At 37.3% G+C, this 20,128-nt stretch overlaps 1 protein-coding gene across 1 annotated transcript in view; it reads right to left on the reverse strand.

The window, feature by feature from the left end:
- The window catches only part of rcan2 (regulator of calcineurin 2), a 79,260-nt gene extending 62,548 nt beyond the window's left edge, over positions 1–16,712 (reverse strand). The window contains exons 1-2 of the mRNA XM_065256198.2: positions 16,526–16,712; positions 13,774–13,987 (exon numbers count right to left, since the gene is read on the reverse strand). Coding sequence (XP_065112270.1) covers positions 13,774–13,983 — 210 coding nt within the window. The 5' untranslated portion in view covers positions 13,984–13,987; positions 16,526–16,712. The remainder of the gene's footprint in view (positions 1–13,773; positions 13,988–16,525) is intronic.
- Positions 16,713–20,128: the final 3,416 nt, after the last annotated feature.

Below are 20,128 nucleotides of genomic sequence, written 5' to 3' on the forward strand. Positions count from 1 at the left end.
CCTAAACCGAAGCGACAATGGTAAGAAAATAGGACAAAACAGCTGAGTTACCAATACGTGACAATAAGACATAAAAAGAATTCGTTGATACGATCACGAAAACGCAGAAATTCGTGACAGTATCATGAAAAAGAATAAAAAAATGACTTAACATATACATGACTATAGGTAAGTAATTTCATAAGACTGTATAACTAATGCCTAGTCCTAGATTAATCTAAACCCTATTTGGACTGTAACATAAAACATAACTACAGTCAATACATGATATGTTACATGACTAGGTGCACAAGACAAGACCAAAAGAATAACAGAAAAATCTCAATTGTTTTGCTTAAATTGTTACTGGATGGACTAAACTGATAATCCGCTACGCAGCTTTAAGAGCTTCAAAATATTAACATTTAACCATGTTGTCATTTAAAGCAATGCAAGATGGAATAGCTTTTATTCAAACCACAAAGGCTTGTAATAATATACACGGGAGATGACAACAGAAGAATAAAATCCTTAAGTTATTATTTTCTTGGTGAGCATCAGAGGTTTAAAAAGAGCTGTCACATGTCAAACAGTGGCCTATTCAAATATCAAAGATGCTCCTCATTTATAAAGAAAATACAAACCAGGATACTGAAGCAACTGTCAGTATCATTTATTGTAGAAATATAATGACCTATTCTTCACCGTAATGCGAATGTGGGTTAAAACACTGCACTAGTAGAAACAGTTAAGCAAAAATATGTTAAGACACTTAAATAAGTTTAAAAGTTTATAGTGTGTAAATATATACACACAGAATATACGTCTATAGAATATATAGTATACAACATTAAAGGTTAATAATATGCAGTAATTTAGAAAGTTAAACTTTCAGGACCTCGGAGAGCTCCAATGCCTCCCCAATACAATAAAACACACACACTCGCGCACACACACGCACACACACACGCGCGCACTCCTCCAGAGTGGAGATGATTATGGCACATACAGCGGCCCTGGGCAACCGGGACACACTCTGGATATTTCCATCAACTTTCCACTCCAAAGCAACATGGCAGGAAAAAACCAGCCCAGATTTTCCCCTGCAAACCCAACACACACACATCCACACACACACACACACACACACACACACACACACACACACACACACACACACACACACACACACACACACGTTGACTTCCAGATAACTTTTCTCCCTGTCACTGAACTTCCTCCTTATCTCACAAACACGGTTACACTGCTGGTAAACAAACTAAATAACAATTTTATGTCAGAGCAGTTAAAGTAAACACAAATACACCGAAACACATTTTCATATAAGCCACATGTCAGACTGAATCAAAGCATTCCAGAATTCTGTTTCACATTTTGTGCTATAAGCTTTCCCTGATCCCCGGAAGAAGAGATCTGTGAATCTCCCAACTGTTACCGCATAACAATCTGCACTGCTGTTTACCCATAAAAGTACATTATCAATATCAACAGATAACACAATACAAATACAAACCAAATCAGTAATATTGAACAAGTGAAAAAAAGGTTTATGTCTGCATTACAGATGTAATAAACTCGCAGGCAAAACTCACCAAGGTATTGTAAGTGGTTGCCTGGGAGGTTAGGGCATTGCAACACTGTCAAGAAAAATTGTCAAAATCTGTACACCAGCTGTTACTGATGTGGTACCCTTAAAAAAGTATTGTTTTGCACCTAAAGAGTTCATATATAGATAGATATATACCAAATGAAGCTTATTAGTATCTCAAAGTAACATATTGGTACAAAATTTATACATATCTGGACCTAATGGTACATATTATGACCTTTTTTAAATGGTACCGTCCCAAGTGACAGCTGGGGTATATATTTTGACAGTGTAGGTGCTTGCTATAGTCTTGGGGTTGATTGCCATGAAGAACCATTTTTGGTTCCTCAAAGAACCTTTCAGTGAACCATTTCTTTGTTACATTTGCATAATCTGTAGAACCATTTTTACAAAGGACCGTTGGTGAAACTGAAAGGCTCTTCAGATGTTAAAGGTTCTTTATAGAACCATTTCCCCAAAAATGGTTCTTCGATGGCATTGTAAAGCACCTTCATGCAGTGAGCAATAGAGGGACACAACTGAATCACAGAAACAGACTGTAATGAAGTATCATATTAGGAAAATTGTTTAGTGATGATCTTGACGTGAGAATTGATGAAAATATGTCAGTGCTGTCACAAACTCACTATCAACATTTGCTTACACTTATTTTCTGAGTAAGAGCTGAGATTAGGGTATTCTTTAGAGAAATCAAAATGTTATTCTGAAAAATGATAAAGGGTCACAAACACTGACCCAGACAAAAAAGCTTGCTAGACAAACGAGAAACTCTTGCCGAGATAGAGGCTTTGGGAAATCATGTGTTCCCTAAGGAACAGCATGAACTCAGAATTATTTAGTTATATAAAAAAACATTGAGATTATGTGTGTTTCATAGGGAATGAAAAACCAAAAAGAAATTGATGTAAGTTTGTGGAGATTTTTGATATGTGTTTTCTAAATATTACATTTATACCTTAGAAAATGTTGTCAGATGTGAGGGTGGTCAAAAGAATTTCCCCTTGCTGTCACTGGGGCAGTACCCAAAAGTGCACTTTTGCAAAGAGTTCATTTTATTATCATTTCATATTTTTACCAAGTTTTTAAAGGGTACTCCCCCAGTGACAGCTAGGGACCATTTTTAACAGTGTATGAGATTACATTTTTTTAGCAAATAATGCCTCGTTTTATTCTTCATGTAAATTCATTTTTTTATTATAACTGAACTATCCTTTCAATGTGTGTGAAAAGGGAAGATATTTATGTCTGGTATTTACAAGCTAAACTGTAACATTTGCATAACATCACTAAATAAATCAATGTTATGTAACTTGTTATCCCTTCCCACAGTGTCTGTGCCGTTTATATCACATTGTAAAAAATAACAAAATATGACTCAGTGATCTGTTTAAAAGGTTTACTCTGGCTTTTCTTAGAATCAGATCGACAGACTGAGTAAAATCCCTGTCACGTGACAGTGGCGTGGGTGGAGTAATATTACATCTAGTTCCAGTTACGACTGATCAGAGATCAGACCAGAAACGTAACTTTATGCTGATATTAGGACAGTGGCCATTTCTCAAACAGAAAGCTGCATCCTCCGGAGGTCGTATCATGCAGGCTGCATTATACGTCATCAAGCCTGGTTTATTTCAGTTAAATGAGCATTAAATTTTCAAGTCATGAACATACAGTATTATAAAAAAATATATAATTAATTTTGCGATATCTCTCTCTCTCTATATCTTGTACAAAATCTCGTCACACCCCTAATTGGTACTATTAACTGGAAGGCAGATTTCAGTCGCCAGAGCGGACATACGGTATTAACTGATATGTAACTGAACTTAAAGGGGCCATGGCATGAAAATCTTACTCCATGTTTTCCATGTTTAAATGCTATAATTGGGTTCCCAGTGCTTCTATCAACCCAGAAAATGTGAAAAAGATCAACCCAGTAACTAAGTTTTGGTGAACCATTCTCTGCAAGCATGTGAAAAAATAGGTCATTGAAATTTGGATGTCATAAGGAGATCTTATTATAATAATACCGCCTCTTAATCTGCACTATCCAACCAGGGCACTGACATTTAGTGCAGAGAGAAAAAGAGAGAGAGAAAATAATTTACAGTAGGGCTGAACGATGTGAGGAAAAGTTGCGATGTGCGATGACATTGTTTAATGTTGCGATGACGATGTGAGTTGCGATAAATATATATAGTTTTTTTTCATGTTTTAGGGGCCATTCACATGTCGCGCCTAAAACACGTGGAAAACACTAGACACGTAGGTTATTGTCACATGAACTGCACGCTGCGCTTGTGTCATTCTGAAAAGTTAAAATGTTTTTGAAATACCTGGAAAAACGAGCGTGTCGCGACCGCGGCGCTCCAAGAGCACACATACATTTGAAATAATGAACTTGAGCGCGCAATAAACGCAATATGAGAATCACCGCTTCCACAGTACCTGTGTTTGCGGCGTCATCTCTCCTAAATCCAAAATAATTCCATGATATAGCTGAAGTGCTGTTCATTTTCACCACAAGGTCTTCGTCTGACAACACATTTTCCTCACTCTTCTCTCCTTCCTCTGCCATAGTTTTTGCTAACAGGCACAGCGTCGCAACTGACACCTCACAAATCAATCTGAGCGTAGCTGACTTGGGGGTTCCCCTGATTGGCCTCATAGCATGAACGCGCAAACCATCGCTGCGTCCGAAACCGCCTACTTCCATAATATATAGTAGGCAAAGTAGTGCTTTTTGCATACTATATAGTATGGTAGTAGGCGATTTCGGACGCAGCACATGTCTTCAGGACTAAACGTGATAGGTCAAACGTTTATTACATGCGCTTACTGTTTTCCCTTCATTCATCGCGTCAAGGCTGTCTGTTGCGATGTGTTCATCACGTGAGTTCATATCGCGATGACGATGAAAATTCGATGTATCGTTCAGCCCTAATTTACAGCACAATTAAGTTTCAATTTCAACAAACCACCTTTATTGCGATCAGTTTTTGAATTTCATCAGCTCATTTGCATTTTAAAGACACACCCAAAACGCCAAATTTTTGCTCACACCTACAAAGTGACAATTTTAACATGTTATAATAAATGATCTATATGGTATTTTGAACTAAAACTTCACATGTTTACTCTAGGAACACCAAAGATTTATTTCACATCTTAAAAAGCCTAAAAATACACCTCTTAACATTAACTGTGCATAAATATAGTCTATATCTTAAACGAGAATTCCTGGAACGAATGGGTCCTGTCCCAGTTACACAGTTATTACTCATAGTTCACTCTCACACTGATAATGTGTGTGGAAATTGTCAGGGCTGGGAGTCACAAAAGCACTAATCTCTGCGCAGGGTTCTTGAAAAGAGACTCGTTGTGAGTAATGTGGATTGAGTGAGTTATTTTCAGCACACGGTGCAGTCAAGATCTGCTCTTTACCCTGACTCACCGTACATGCTTCAGGAGGACATCAATATTTGAACACAGCATTATACTGTAGCTCACAAAAATGTCCGCACGTCATCTTTCTATATTCTAGTCACAGCAACACACTTAAAATCTTTGTAACAGTGAGGGCACATTTAAGCAACAGTTTACATTTTCAATATGCCTCCTGAGAGTATATACATATAGAGGCCACATTCTGCACTCGAATATTTTTTTTATTAGGCTACTTCCCAAGTCTGCATATGATGTTGGTCTTGCATTTTTCTTTGAAAATACTAAAACTAGAAGTATTGATAAAAATATCTAAAAGCATTTTTAAAACCTCTCATTTTCTAAGCCTAATGGCACCAATGTGACAAATGAAGAACTTTTTTTATAAATTGTGCTGCTGATCCATGTAACAGCTGCATCTTAATAGACACTTTGCAGCCTTTGATTACAATAAATCAAAGGCCGGAGCTTTCTGGCTGTCCGTTCAACAGGGTTTGATTTGTGGTCTTGATTCGAGAGTGACGTCATTGCCCTTGCCTACAGTTCAGTGGTAGACAGCACTGGGGTAAAATATATCTAATATGGAAAAATTATAAATGACTCACGCTACAATTAAATACGGATATCCGTGATACTGTACAATAGTCGTCACCACCCTACTTATTGAATACATGTCTATACAGTACTAATACTGCCTCTGAGATACGTACTGTACATTTTCTGCATGCATGAAAAAAATGGATGACATGTATCAATGCACAATGCACATAATACAGTACAGCATCCCACAATGCAATGGTCTCAAGGAAATTATATTTCTATTGTGACATCAAAATATAAATTTCTTTAAAGGGCACCTATGGTCCAATTCACGATTTGACATTTCCTTTGGTGTGTAAGTGTGTATTAGAGTACATGTTAACAATATGCAAAAGGTACAAACCCCAAAGTAAACGATGACACGAGTTATCGTCTCCAACGTAAATCTCTTTTCTTGGACTACGACAAACACACAGATTGTAGGCAACAGTTTACTTCCTGGGATTGGTGATGTAGAGAAGGCCGACATTATCATAAATCCTCCCGCCTCGGACTGAGCCTGTAAGTTAACTCCTGTCAGCATTGCATTGTGAGCGAATCTTTCAAACATGGTAATGAGCGTCACATTTCCGGCTGACGTCAGAGGTATTCAGGCCAATCACAACGTACAGATTAGCTGGTCAATCAGGGACACACAGCACTATTCAAATCAATAGTGCCCAAGGCCAACACCGTATGTGTTCAGTGCAGTGCATTATGGGATTGCTTGCAATGCAAAGAATGCTTTTGGTACCCAACCTGATCTCCCAGGAATTCTTATGTATTTTTTGCAGTGCATGTAAATTTATGCAACGTGAATTGTAGAAAAACATTGTAACCTTACCACTAATCCTGTCCCTAACCCCAACATCAATGAGGCAAAGGCAGATCATACAAAAATGTACGCATGTGATTGCACAAATTACCACATAGTGCCATGAGATTGTGTCGCCAGTCAATACCTTAAAATTTCACCAAAACAATGTATTTCGTGTTTTGGTTTATGGAATAAAGTATACATACAATACATTGTAAGTTATCGAGTATCACTGACCCTAAGAAATACAAAAAAAAATGGTGGATGAAAGATGAAAGTCTTATGTAACCAAGTGATCAGACAGCAGGGAGAACGTGGGGAGAGAGAGAACATTATGACATGTGTAGTGAGTGTGACGAATTAAACCCTTCCGGCAAAAACACTGAGCACAGGTAAAGTGGGGAGGTCACGCATGCGTCACGCACAGCTCCGCATGAGTGAGCGGCATTAATGCTAATAGATCCCCATTCAAGTATTTAACCTTGACAGGCTGCAAAACAAGAATCGCAGCATCACGTATCAGGGCTGGCCAGAGCAATAAAAAGAGTGACACTGGAATGTTAATGACTCACTTGAGGATAACATTAGCCTGTTTGGTTCTGTGTCTCTGCACTATATAAACGTCATGCAATAGAGCAGACGTCTGATATTTCTGGAGCGTTGCATTACTGGGTTACGGTTTCAAGCGTTTCGTGAACTTTAGCCAACCTTGCATGCAAAAGCTTGGGGTTACACACACACACACACACACACACACACACAGACACACACACAGAGAGAGAAACAGCTATAGTGCTTGGGTCTCGGGAAAGGAATTCATGCAGAACAAAAGGCCATACTTGTAACTCCACTTAAAACTCATATGCCCATATAAAGCAGAACCCAAGGCCAGCAAGCTGAATTACATAACTGATGAAACCAGAACTCTTCTGAACTTAAGATTCCTCTTTTTTTGTCAGGAGTCCTTAGTGGGCTAGTTATTTTTAACCCATGCTGGGTAAATATTGGACAGGACACACCACTAGGGTAAAATTGCCCCAATGTTGGGTTGTTTAAACCCAACTGCTGGGTTATTATAACCCATGGTTGCATGACAACAACCCAACATCGAGTAATTTTTAATCTAGCATTAGGTGATTTTTAACCCAACATGTGTTCTGTCCAACTCTTATGAAATTAACTATGGTTTTATTATGGTAAAAGTGTAAAAAACCATGTTTTTTCGTGTATTGATTACTATCAGCAAAACCATGGTTTTACTACACTAACCATGGTTTAACTATGGTTTTTGAAAATCATGGTTGTCAAAACCATGGTTATTTTGTGGTTACCATGGTTTTACTACAGTAACCATGTTTTTTGTAGTAAAATCATGGTTAATTTTTGTAAGGAAATATTTACCCTGCATGAGTTTAAAACAACCCAGCCATTTTTAAAGTGCGGTTTTAAGCAGAATGTTCTTCCCTTCCAAAAATTAACCATGGTTTTACTACAAATAAAACTACACTTAAAAAATCTCCAGTTGCACATGATTAAATTAAATTACATAGATCCAACAATTTTTGCAACAACAAAAAAAACATTTAAAACTACATTTTTTTTTAATTTAAAACTTAATTTAGTTTTCTTAAAATGATTTTTCTTAAAAATATTGTTGGATCTACGTAATTTAATTATGTACACTAGTTAAACATGATTGAATCAAGTTTTCAGAAAATTTAATTAATTTTTTCAGTGTAAGAAAAACATGGTTACACAATGGTTACCACAAAATAGTCATGGTTTTACTACCTTTACACTGCAAAAGTTATTTTTAACAGAGCATTTGGTCAAAAGGGGAAAAACCCAGCTGTTGAGCTAAATTAAACCAGAAAACGTTTACATTTGACCCAGCAATGGGTTACAACAATCCTGCATTTTGGGTTAAATCAACCCAGTATAAGTTGAATTACAACCCAATGGGTTGGGTTTGTAACTTTTCAACCTAAGCGGGGCTGAAAATAACCCAGCAGAGTGTAGCCATAGTAAAACCATACAGTAGTTTTACAAATAGTAATAATCAGTACACCAAAAAACATGGTTACTAACCAAAGGTTAACCATTGTTGGTCACCGACATCATGTTGGTTCCTCTACCAGGCTGTTTATACTGTAGCTTCACAAGTTCGCCTTTACATCTAATCTGATTGCATAATTATAATCAGTAAGCATATTTTTGCGTGCTGTCCCGGGGGAGGGCTCCGGGTCCGGACTGTGGCCCGAACGCCGAATCCGGGGTACGGTCTGAACCCGGAGAACTCCCCATCCCTAAAGTGGAATAAAAACAGATTAGACTGAGGAGTTGGGGTGGAGGAGGGATGTCGGAAAACGTTCTCAGGACGGAGGTACTGTAGGTAGTGTTTAGGCTGGTTAGTTAAATGAATTGTATCTGTGCCGTATTGGTTAAATATCTGATTGTGCTCCTCCCAAACTTTGTTAATAAAACATCATTTATTTTTGCTTACCATGCTAAACTATTGTTATCTGTAAAAATTTTAAACCATCTAAACTCTTATTTGTTTGAGCTAAGTCACATGTACTGTATCACTGTAGAAAGATTAGTCAGCATTATACTGTACATGCAAGTATAAATCTTGTTCTATATTTCTGCAGGACTCCTTCGTCACTGACAACATTTCTTTTGCGTTTGGCATGCCAACAATTCAAGGCCGCTAGTAAGTAAAACATTTTGTAAATCATGTTTGGTTATGTGATGTTTTCAAACTAGAGATCGATTGTATTGATGCAGGCCAAGCTCAAGAGAGACAATTTCTATGTCAGATCTATGCTGGATGATGTGCATCATTCTCTTAGTAAATGTTACTGCAATAGTGTATGAAAGAAAAATTTTTATTATGCTTTTATTGTTAAAGGCAGGGTCCATGATCTCTATTGTTGACATTTCAAATCACCCGCCTGTAAACAAACACGCCCCTACCCCAATGGAATCTTTTTTGATAGACCCGCCCTTCCCTAAAGGAGGGCGGGGTTTATGACTTGTACTGCAGCCAACCACCAGCAAGCAGCTTCACTTTTTCAAGATGACTTTCGGCCACTTTGACGCTCTCACCGGTTGCAGTGTGAACGCACAGTTATGCTGTCATGTAACCTATTCTGAAACGTCCCTAACCAAAGTTTGTATGATAACATTATTTTTGCTCCATCAAGCCCACATTATTAGAACGGAGGACATTTAGTCTTAGTCCTGTAATAGGAGTCAAACCATATAATTCACATTGCATCAGCTCTCTGCGTGGGCTCCAGACAGTCTGATTTCGTAAAAAACCTGTTAGATTGCTTTCCTATTCTTAGGGAACTAATATCGGCACGTGTCTTAAAATAGATCCTATGCATCACCTGAACTTTCATGGGGTTAATATAATCACAGCCTACTAAATTGATTCAGTGGCTCAGATGCACAAGCAGCAACTCCTCCAGAGGTGCCAAACACACTCAAACATTCTGACAGCTCGGAGAATCATGCCTGAAGCCAACGACAGAGTACTGATGCTCCTTTGACACGCTCTGACCACCCTTGATCAATCAGCAAAGTGGAGGCATTCGACAGCGGGCCGCTTCCTGGGGAGAGGCGAGGCAGAGACACGAGAATAACAACGGTCTTATAGCTGTCATCTGTCATTAAGCTTCATGAATCCGGAGCATTCCATTGCTCACTGCACTAAAGGTCACTGTTAACGATTTCCCTGTATTTTTACAGTACGGTACTGGCAGCACGGTTGCCAGTAAGTTACTGTATTTTGGTTTTACAATACTGTACTGTACAGTTTTACAGTACACAAATTATTACTGTATAGCTATAACGCAGTACTTTACTGTATTTTTTTTTTACAATATTTTATACTTTTTTCAATTTTTGCTGTATTTTTACTGTAATACCTATATTGACACATACTATTTATTTTTACTGTATTTAACTGTAATACCTATATTGACACATAAATACTATATCATTCCGCGTGAGCAAAGTGCATATCAATGTGGGTCTGCGTGACAAGTAGGCTGATTCTTTGGGTTGTGAGCATCTTGAGCAGTACAAATCAACCCGATTTTGTCTATTTTACTGTAAAACCTATATTGACACATAAATACTCTTTATTACTTATTACAGTAATATTATAAACAGTAATATCACAAAAAATAATAATACTGCACTAAAGGTCGAGTTGGGCGATACTGACCAAAATATTCATATAAATTCAAATTCCTGTAATTTTGGGATAAATGGAGATTTGTGATAAATATATTCTACAAAGTGAAATGAATATTATCCGTATGTGAGGCTTCTTAACGTTTTTTTTTTAAGCAGGGGAGTGCTTTATGCATTAATAAGGCTACAATATAAACTACCTTTTAGCAAAGACACTCATACACAACCTTGCCCCAATCCAAACTAACAGTGTGGTACAACAAGTCTCTTATTACGGATCACTAAGCTCACCTTTAAAACAATAACTTTCAACACTGTTACTTGTTATGTAAGAAAATTAACCACATGCAAAGTCAGGTTCAAGTTAATGTGAAGCAAGGGGATACTTTTCAAGAATTGCTGAGTGCATGTTCACATTAGTGGAACCATTAATGGGGATAGGATAGAGCACTTGCTCTGTTTTATAAGGAACCCTTCTGGTGACTGAACAGAGCGAAACACAGACCACCTTTTACATCACCCATGATCCAATGATTTAGTCTGTCTGAAAGAAGCTGTCAGGATATATCAGTGTAAGAAATGTGTGCATGTGTGGTGCAGCCCAGTGTAGGTCAGACCTGGCAGAGCTGAACGTATCACATGATCTATGGTCTTTAAAACTATTCGAAGAAAGTCAGAGCTAAATATTCCACTTGAGGTCAAATATTCAGTAACTCCTGTGTTTGTTGTTCCAAGTGATGCAATGTGCAGGGGACTGAACTTGAAGCAACTACACAAGCTTGAGTGATAAATCCTACAAGACTAGTTCCCACCAAAAATTTAAATTCTGTCTTGATTTATTCCTCATGTTGTTAAAAATCCATGTTCTTATTTTTCAAGAATGAAAAAATATATCAAAATAGACTTGTGCTGCACACTATATTCAGTCTTCTGTAGTCAGACAACTACATTTTATGTTATTTGCTGAACATGTTGCATTACAATGTAGCTCTCTAATGTTCCCATAACATAATTATAAAAGTTAAAGGTGTAGCGGAGGATTTTCTCGAATTTTAGAAAAGAACATACTTCACCACTTTTTTGCATGGCTCGGTTGGCAACTGTATGTATAATGATCGAGCTGAGAGGGGCAAAGGCTACCTCTGCCCTTCCAAGCTCAACAGCGCCCCGCATATAAATTTGTGATGAAAAATGTAAATGCAGCGAGCCCTAATAGAGAGCCATATGGGCAGATTTGAATCCGCCCCTCTAGCTTTTACGTTACCTAAACGTAGTTCCGGACAATACTATATCATTCTGCGTAAGCAAAGTGCATATGAGTATGCTTCTGCGTGACAAGTAGGCTGATTCTTCGGGTTGTGAGCATCGCAAGTGGTACAAATCAACCCGATTGTCATGAACAGTTTCATTACAGAATTCGTTTGAAAGATAGTCAGTTAATGAAAAAATAGACTTCAAACAACTTTGCCCTAACAAGCCAGATATAAAAATTGTGCAACAGCCAAACAACCAATGGTAAGCCGTTCAATAGGGCATTTAAAAGGTCGTGGGATGAAATAATGCTTTGGCTGGTTGTACTAAACAGAATAACGTGATTTATTTGCCATGCTTACTTTTTCATTTTTCAAACACTTATCAAAAAGGCTAAAACCAAATGCAGCTTTAGAGCGCCCCCATCAGGTGGAATTATGGAAGGAGACTAGAAATTTTGGAATTCAGTCAGCCGATCTCCGAGTCTGGCGGTACCACTTTTAGCATAGCTTAGCATAATCCCTTGAATCTGATTAGACCATTAGCATTGCGCTAAAAAATAACCAAAGAGTTTCGATATTTTTCCTATTTAAAACTTGACTCTCCTGTAGTTACATCGTCTACTAAGACGGACGGAAAATAGGAAAAAAGTTGCGATTTTCTTGGAGGATATGGCTAGGAACTATACCCTCATTCTGGTGTAATAATCAAGGACTTTGCTGCCGTAACATGGCTGCATCAGGCGCAATGATATTACACAGCGCCTGAAAATAGTCCCCTTGGTAACTTTCAATAGCAGGGGACTATTTAAGGGCACTGCGTAATATCATTGCGCCTCCTGGCTGCAGACACCTATCCATATCGGCCTAGAAAATCGCAACTTCTAATTTTCCGCGATTTAGCAAGATGCTAATTGTCTAATCAGATTCAATGGATTGTGCTAAGCTATGCCAAAAGTGGTACCGCCAGACCCGGAGATCAGCTGAATGGATTCCAAAACGGTAAAAATCTAATGTAAATGTAAAATTAGCATATTTTCAAAAAAAGTGGAGTGTCCCTTTAAATGTTAAACATGTACCACTAGCAGTTAATCATAGGTTAGTCATATTTACAATACCACAAAGAATCTCCCCCACCTGCCCTATTTTTTCCCCAAATTTATATAAAAAATGAAGCATACTTTCATTTCATTCAAAATCTGTGACAAAATAATGTTGAATGAAAATAGGCATAATATGATAGCAAATGAGGGTTCATCTGTTGTAAACATAGACGTCCATAGGTCATCATAATCAAATCATACCAGCAACAAAATCACAAACAGGCTTTCACATGAAGGATATAAACTGTGAAAGATACTCCCTTGTTGCTAGGTGTAAATTCATTGCAGATGGGAAGAAAAGCTGTGTCGACGAGAGCCCACAAGCCGAATTTTGCACCTGATGTGGCCCACGTGGATAATTGGTTTGGAAAGGCCTAATTCACAATCATGTAGGACAGGTCGAGGGAATTGCTTTTCACTGGAGCATTCTAGCATACCTGCCAATTACATCGCCATTGTTCCAATGTGGAGCATTTACTATGCTAATTCATCTAAATAGTCTTCATTTTTGTAAAAGAATATAAGCATTTATCTGTTTTTATTTGTAGGTATAGAAATTCTGTTGTTGCTGTCATATGCATAAAACAGTTTAATAAGACTAGTTTGTCCAAACAATAGAAGACATGGGTAGAAATGTTTTTAGAAAAATATTCCCAAAAAGGTGAAGAAATCACACATGCTTACTTCTAAAGAAGCGACTTTTAAATCAAGTAAAGTCCAGTCATTCAAGATGAAGCAAGTTTTGGATGAGTAATGTAACCATACCTTGTCTTCCTGGTCTTCAAATACTGATTGGTCCACGTTGCAGGCGAATAGGGATGTGGGGAGATCATTGAAGTCGGTGATTTGATGAAAACCTAGTGAAGACTCCCCTACGGTGGGCAGCAGAACGACCAGCTCCTCTCCCCCTAGCAGATACACTCGCTGGAGAAATGGAGCGCTTCTCATGTTGCCAAATAAATGCTCTCCCTTCATGGCTCTAAGGGACATAGGAAAAGAAACTGAAACCTCCAGATTTCTTCTTCTTCCTTTATTTCTTAACGTCATTCCAGTATCTACGGCTATATTCATGGCGAGAACCAGGTAATCCATACACAAGTTTAATCAGACAAGTTGATTTATACACAAGTTGGGGGAGGGACAATTTGGTATCTCCAATTTGCCTAACTTGCGTGTTTTTTGGCCTGTGGGAGGAAACCGGAGTACCCGGAGTAAACCCACGCTGACACAGGGAGAACATGCAGAAACTCCACACAGAAAGGCCACCTGCCCTAGCCGGGGCTCGAACCGGAAACCTTCTTGCTGTGAGGCAACAGTGCTACCCACTGAGACACTGTGCCACCCAAACCTCCAGATTTAAAGATTTTATTTTCAATTGAACTCAAATGCTGGTAAAACAAATGAAAAATAAACAAAACAGTGAAATGAATTAAAATTATTTCACTAGTGGTCTTAGACTTTTGGTCCCAGCTGTGACATAAAATGTTAAACTCAGAGCATCATGTTTTCTATAATATGACCTCTTTAAATGACATATTGCATTTAAATTTGTTCACGAGGGGAGTAAGATATCCGTGAAATGTTCATCAACACAAAGTAAACTGTAGGCTAACTTTTCACATAGATACATCGCTCTAAGTATTGAAGTAAACCCATTTTTACTCAAAAACTAATGAGAGGTTAAAGCTGTTTAAATTATCTTCAATGCATTGTCATACAGCAGGGGATACAAACAGCTTGTCCTCATGACAGGTTAAAAATGAAACTAGAACAGTTACCTCCCAGTACCCCCCCGAGCAGATGTTAACCCCTGGCCCCAGTAACTAATGCTCCACCAAAAGATTAGGTGATGGGCTTAAAGCAGAGCCGGTCTCTTGTCAGCCCACACAAACAAGGCCAAGCGGGTAACAGCTTGCACCCATTTCCATAAGTCTGTTCCACATGCCCATCCGCCCTGTCAAGCCGGGTCTATGGGCAAAGCCAGCCCCGTCGCCAATGTCACACGCGCCATTAAATCTCCGGCAGCTATTTTCGGATCAATAGGCCATCGCCAGCCTCGCTCTCAAACACAAACGCTCTCGCTTTCTCTCAGGGCTATAGATAGCGGCTGGTGCTGTCTGGTTCAGTCTTGCCATGTGTAAGCGTGGCTAAAAATAGGAATAGGACTAATGAAATGCAGAGATCGTGAGGCACTTGATGAAAATGAAGGGTTCCAGAGCTCCATTTCATGTGCAATATCAGAATGACCCCGCTTTGAGATAAGAGAATTAACATTTTATGGACATCCATAGTATTTAGCATAAGCATCTTTAAAGGATACAGTTGGTTATCTCAATAGCATTTTATGCCAAACTAAGGTCACCAACCACAGGAAAATACATAGATGCTAACTTCTCACATATAGCATAAGTATCAGTTTATTTCACCAAAACGTCTTTGTGCCTGAACAGATACCAGAAATAAAGTAGTGCATGACTTATAGAGGAAATAATGAGTCAATAATTTGAAGTTGTTATATTTACAGTATACAGCCATGTAACAACGCAATTTAAAGCTAAAATAGAAATGGCCTTGCAGTTTTAAACTCTGCTGAGAAAACAACATAAACTATAGATTTTAAAATAGATTTAATGGGAATTGTATTTGTTTTAATGAAAACTATGTGGGTCTAATGTGTTGGGTTCCATTGGTGGTATATTTTCTGTCAGATGGGATTAAATAGAACACCATTAAATCCTATTAGAATGAGACCATTAACACACTACATAAAGCAATTTTGTAATGGTTTTAATGGTAGCTGATGGTTCACAATTGTATAAAGAAAACCATTCGAATTTCTATTGTTATTTGATTTAAAGAGACTTTACCTTACAGACAAGAAGGCTATATAAAGATATATCGTACAGCATTACGCAATTCACGGATTCAGTGCGCAAAGTACACACTAAAAAGGGTAAGTGTCAATCACAGCGTACTGCAACCTGTTTGCTGCATCCCTCCTTGAGTCATCACTGCCTTTGTCGTCATCACCTCACGCTCACTTTTCTTGTCTTCGCTACAATGGCATAAATTTGGCTTTAAAATCGTAATTTCTCCCTGATTTAAGCAGAAAATAAAGCATATTTGCTCCAAAGACGATATATCGACCTGTTTGCCCATCCGTCAATAAGGCGCACTACTTGCTGCGACTGTCAAGGTCAAGTAGTGCACTTCAGAAAGTAGGCTAGTATTACAAATCCAGTCTCATCAAATGGCTCTTTCTAGGGAAATCACGTCCATAATATGCGCAAGTTTGAAGTAACCATAAACTATGTAAAAGTTATTTATTTAAAAGCAACACGCTTGGAGCAAAACAACGCAAAATATATGTACATACTATATAGATAATAAATATTTTCTGTATTAATTTGAACTCTATATGTGCCATTATGAAGCCAAAAACACTTGTGAAAGCAGAGCAGTGCACACGCATTAATGATGTAATGGAGAAAGTGTGCATGTCTGTCGGTAACGTTACCTGTGCGTGATGTGGCAGTCCGGTCCGGTGTGCGTCTCTTCAGCGCCGTTGCTTTGTCTGAATCAAGCTCGCATTCCAGCTGCGATTCACAAATCTCCTGACGTTACTGCAGACGCGCGATTCACCAATGACCGCCTCCCGCCATTCAAATGATGTTTGCGCTGCCCGCTAATGAAATACAGAGCGGCGCGCGCGCGTGTGATTCTGTGACCAATAGCGTTATCCTTACATGAATATGCAAATGTAAGAAGGTACGTCAGTGGTTTCGCCAGCAGTTGATGTTGCGTTGCCGTGAAACCTTCAGCAGGTTGTGTTTGAAGAGGACGTGAGGGAGGGAAAAGCAAAGATTTTTCAAAGTGATGAATGATGGGGTTCAAAACAACACAGGTTGAACGATGGCATAATAAAATGCAATAAAATAACTGTATATGGGGCGATTTCCCTCTAGTGCTAGACTAAAATGCATGTTTGAGTATCCTTAATTTTACCTTACATATCTGATATCTTAACATATATCAGTGTCATCATGGTTTTGTCTCAAGATGCACACCAGTATTGTTTTTTGTAAATAGGTTATTTTTACTAAAACTATTAGCCTACCTACATAATTGAATATTTCAAAAAAATACATTTAGATTTAATATGGCTATATATTTATTGTTAAATATAATTCTATACCAGTCCAGTAATTTTATTATTAGTATTATTATTATTATTTTATCATTTTTTTTGGTGATTTACCATTTTCTACATAAAATCATCCCCAATAGCCTAATGTAAAGTTAAAAAATAAAAACATCTGTGAAAGTATAACCTTGATAAATTGACAGAATAAGGCAATGTCAAAGATTGAAATAAAGTAAAATCAGTGATAAAAATCAAAGTTTGATGCTCCTATCTCATAATTAGATTATGAGACTTTAACCTGAATTTCACAGAATAATAGAATAGATTATTTGAAAAGAGTGAAAATGAAATGAGAAAGAGTAACATACATATTAAATTTCACAAAAACCTTACTGATGTTTTAATTAATTAAATCACACAACTTTTAAATATTGTATACAGTATATGTTTTAAAACAGTGTTGGACTGGGGCCACACCTAGGGGTCCCCAAAATGACTTTGGTCTATAAAAATAAGACAATACAAGCATTCAAATAAACATATTTCTTAGTGTTTGGTTATTTTATAATACAAATACAAATATATATCTTTCCACTTATGCCAAACAGGATATTTTATTGGGCAAAATTGACCTTGTTGTGCTCAATGGAGGGGTCTTAAAGTGACAGTACACCAAAAAAAAAGAAAATTCTGTCAAAATGTACTTACTATCATGTTTTACAAACCTGTATACATTCTTTGTTCTGACGAACACAAAGGAAGATATTTTGAGGAATGCTTGTAAGTAAACCGATCAGAGGTCCCATTGTTCCATATTCATTTTCCCTGTGTTAGCCAGAGTTTATGTTGGAGGCCTCCCGCACCCCTCAAATTTTTGAAAAAAAAAGTGTTTTTCTTACTTTCTTACTTACTCAAATCATTTAAACACTAAAATTTACTTTATAACTAAAATGAATGTTTTTGCAAACATACCTCACAAAAAACATACTGCTGTGTATCTTGTGACAAAACAGTGGTGCTGATGTTAAGATATTTCAGAACAAGCTGTTTTCAATTCATACATGCATTTTTATCTGGGGCAGACTTAACCCCTGTGCCCCTATTTGGGAAACCGCCCGTTATTTACTTAAGTAAAAAAAAACAATGTAATTTTTTTCAGATAGGTATGAACAGGATTACCCAACTGAACCAGTGTACATTATCTGTACTGTAGGCTATGGATATATTATGTATAGCAATGCCTTACATATGCACAAATCAGCTGCTACTAAAAGTAAAAAGTAAACATAACAGTATTCATTATTTAAAAACTAATAAACAAAGATAAAGCAGAACTTGGAAGAAACAGAGAGTTCAGATAGCATACTTTTATTTTGAACCCCATTTTGTTTGTTCTTTGACTTTGAATACAAACTTTTTTAAACTTTGTATTTTAATAGTAAACTCCCGAAGCAATGCCATCATGTATGCTCAATTAAAGTGTCTGTGCAGTGCTTTTTTTACCTTGGCATGAACTGGCAAACAATCTATCATGAAGTGATGCTGATGCCATAGAACAAAGTCCAATTTATTTTTACAATGCATTACTAGTCAAGACCACCTAAACCGAGACCAAGTCATGACCAAGACCAAGACAGGCCGAGACCGAGACAAGACCAAGACTTTAAAGGGTCGAGACCGAGTCAAGACCAAGACAGGCCAAGACCAAGTCAAGACCAAGACCATTGCAAGTCACTGCATTAAAACACTTATGATAAAATGTGGAATATGCAAATGATTAGGCACTTATTGTCTGTGTGTGTGTGTGTGCGCGCGCGTGTGTGTGTATTCCATTAGAGAAGTTATTGCAGATATATGGGAATTTATCTTTGTCTATAAGCAAATAAAAGTGGAACAAACACTAAGGAGCTGAAATCAACTTAACCATTTAATCTGAACTGCTTGCCATCCACTTAACACAATGAAGGTGTTTTTAGTAATAAAATTAGAAAAACTGTCATTGCGAGAGACTTAAACAATCCTTAAACAATGCCAACATCATATGCCAAACCTGAATAAACTGCATAAAATTAATGATAAAAAATAAATTTGTGATGTGCACTGCAAAAAATGATTTTCAAGAATTTTTTTATATGTTTTTGTCTTGTTTTCAGTAATAATATCAAAAAATTCTTAAATTAAGATGCTTTTTCTTGATGAGCAAAACACCCAAGAAAATAAGTCTAGTTTTGAGTCAACAAATATCAAATGTAAGTGATTTTGTGAAAAAAAAAAAAGAAAAAAAATCTACCAATGGGGTAAGCAAAATAATCTTGAACTTTTTTCTTAAACACTAAATTCAAGAAAAATTAAAGAATTTGTTGCTTGTTTTATGTACAAAATCACTTAAATTTGATATTTTTGCTCTAAAAACTAGACTTATTTTCTTGGGTCGTTTTGTTCATCAAGAAAAAGCATCTTAATTTAAGAATTTATAGATATTTTTACTGAAAACAAGACACAAATAACTAAGATTTCTTTTCTTGAAAATCATTTTTTTGCAGTGTGCCATCAGTTGTGGTCTTAGTCTTGAAATAAAATTCTGAGTCCTCTTTGACTGGGACCGAGACGAGACCGAGTAAAAATGCGGTCGATTCCAAGACGGGACCAAGACTTTTAAAAAGTGGTCTTGAGACCGAGACCAGTCTTGAGAACTACAAAACTATGCATTACAGTCACTTCAAAATACCTGCATCAGTCTTTGGCTGCCTGTTAACCATTTAGTTTAGCGGGAAACAAAGAATGTGTTCGTTTCAGCTCCATCACTGACTTAAAGTCAGAGTTTTGGATGTTGTTCACTTGCATTCAGAGAGTGGGACTTGTTTTGAAACAGTGACATGAGTTGGTTTCACTACAGGTGAGTGACATTTAATCAGTCAATGTACAAAGAGCTTAGCCTTATTCCAACACATTTTGAATGAAGGGGATATCAGCTAT

This window comes from Paramisgurnus dabryanus, chromosome 12, assembly GCF_030506205.2.
Source record: "Paramisgurnus dabryanus chromosome 12, PD_genome_1.1, whole genome shotgun sequence".
NCBI lineage: Eukaryota > Metazoa > Chordata > Actinopteri > Cypriniformes > Cobitidae > Paramisgurnus > Paramisgurnus dabryanus.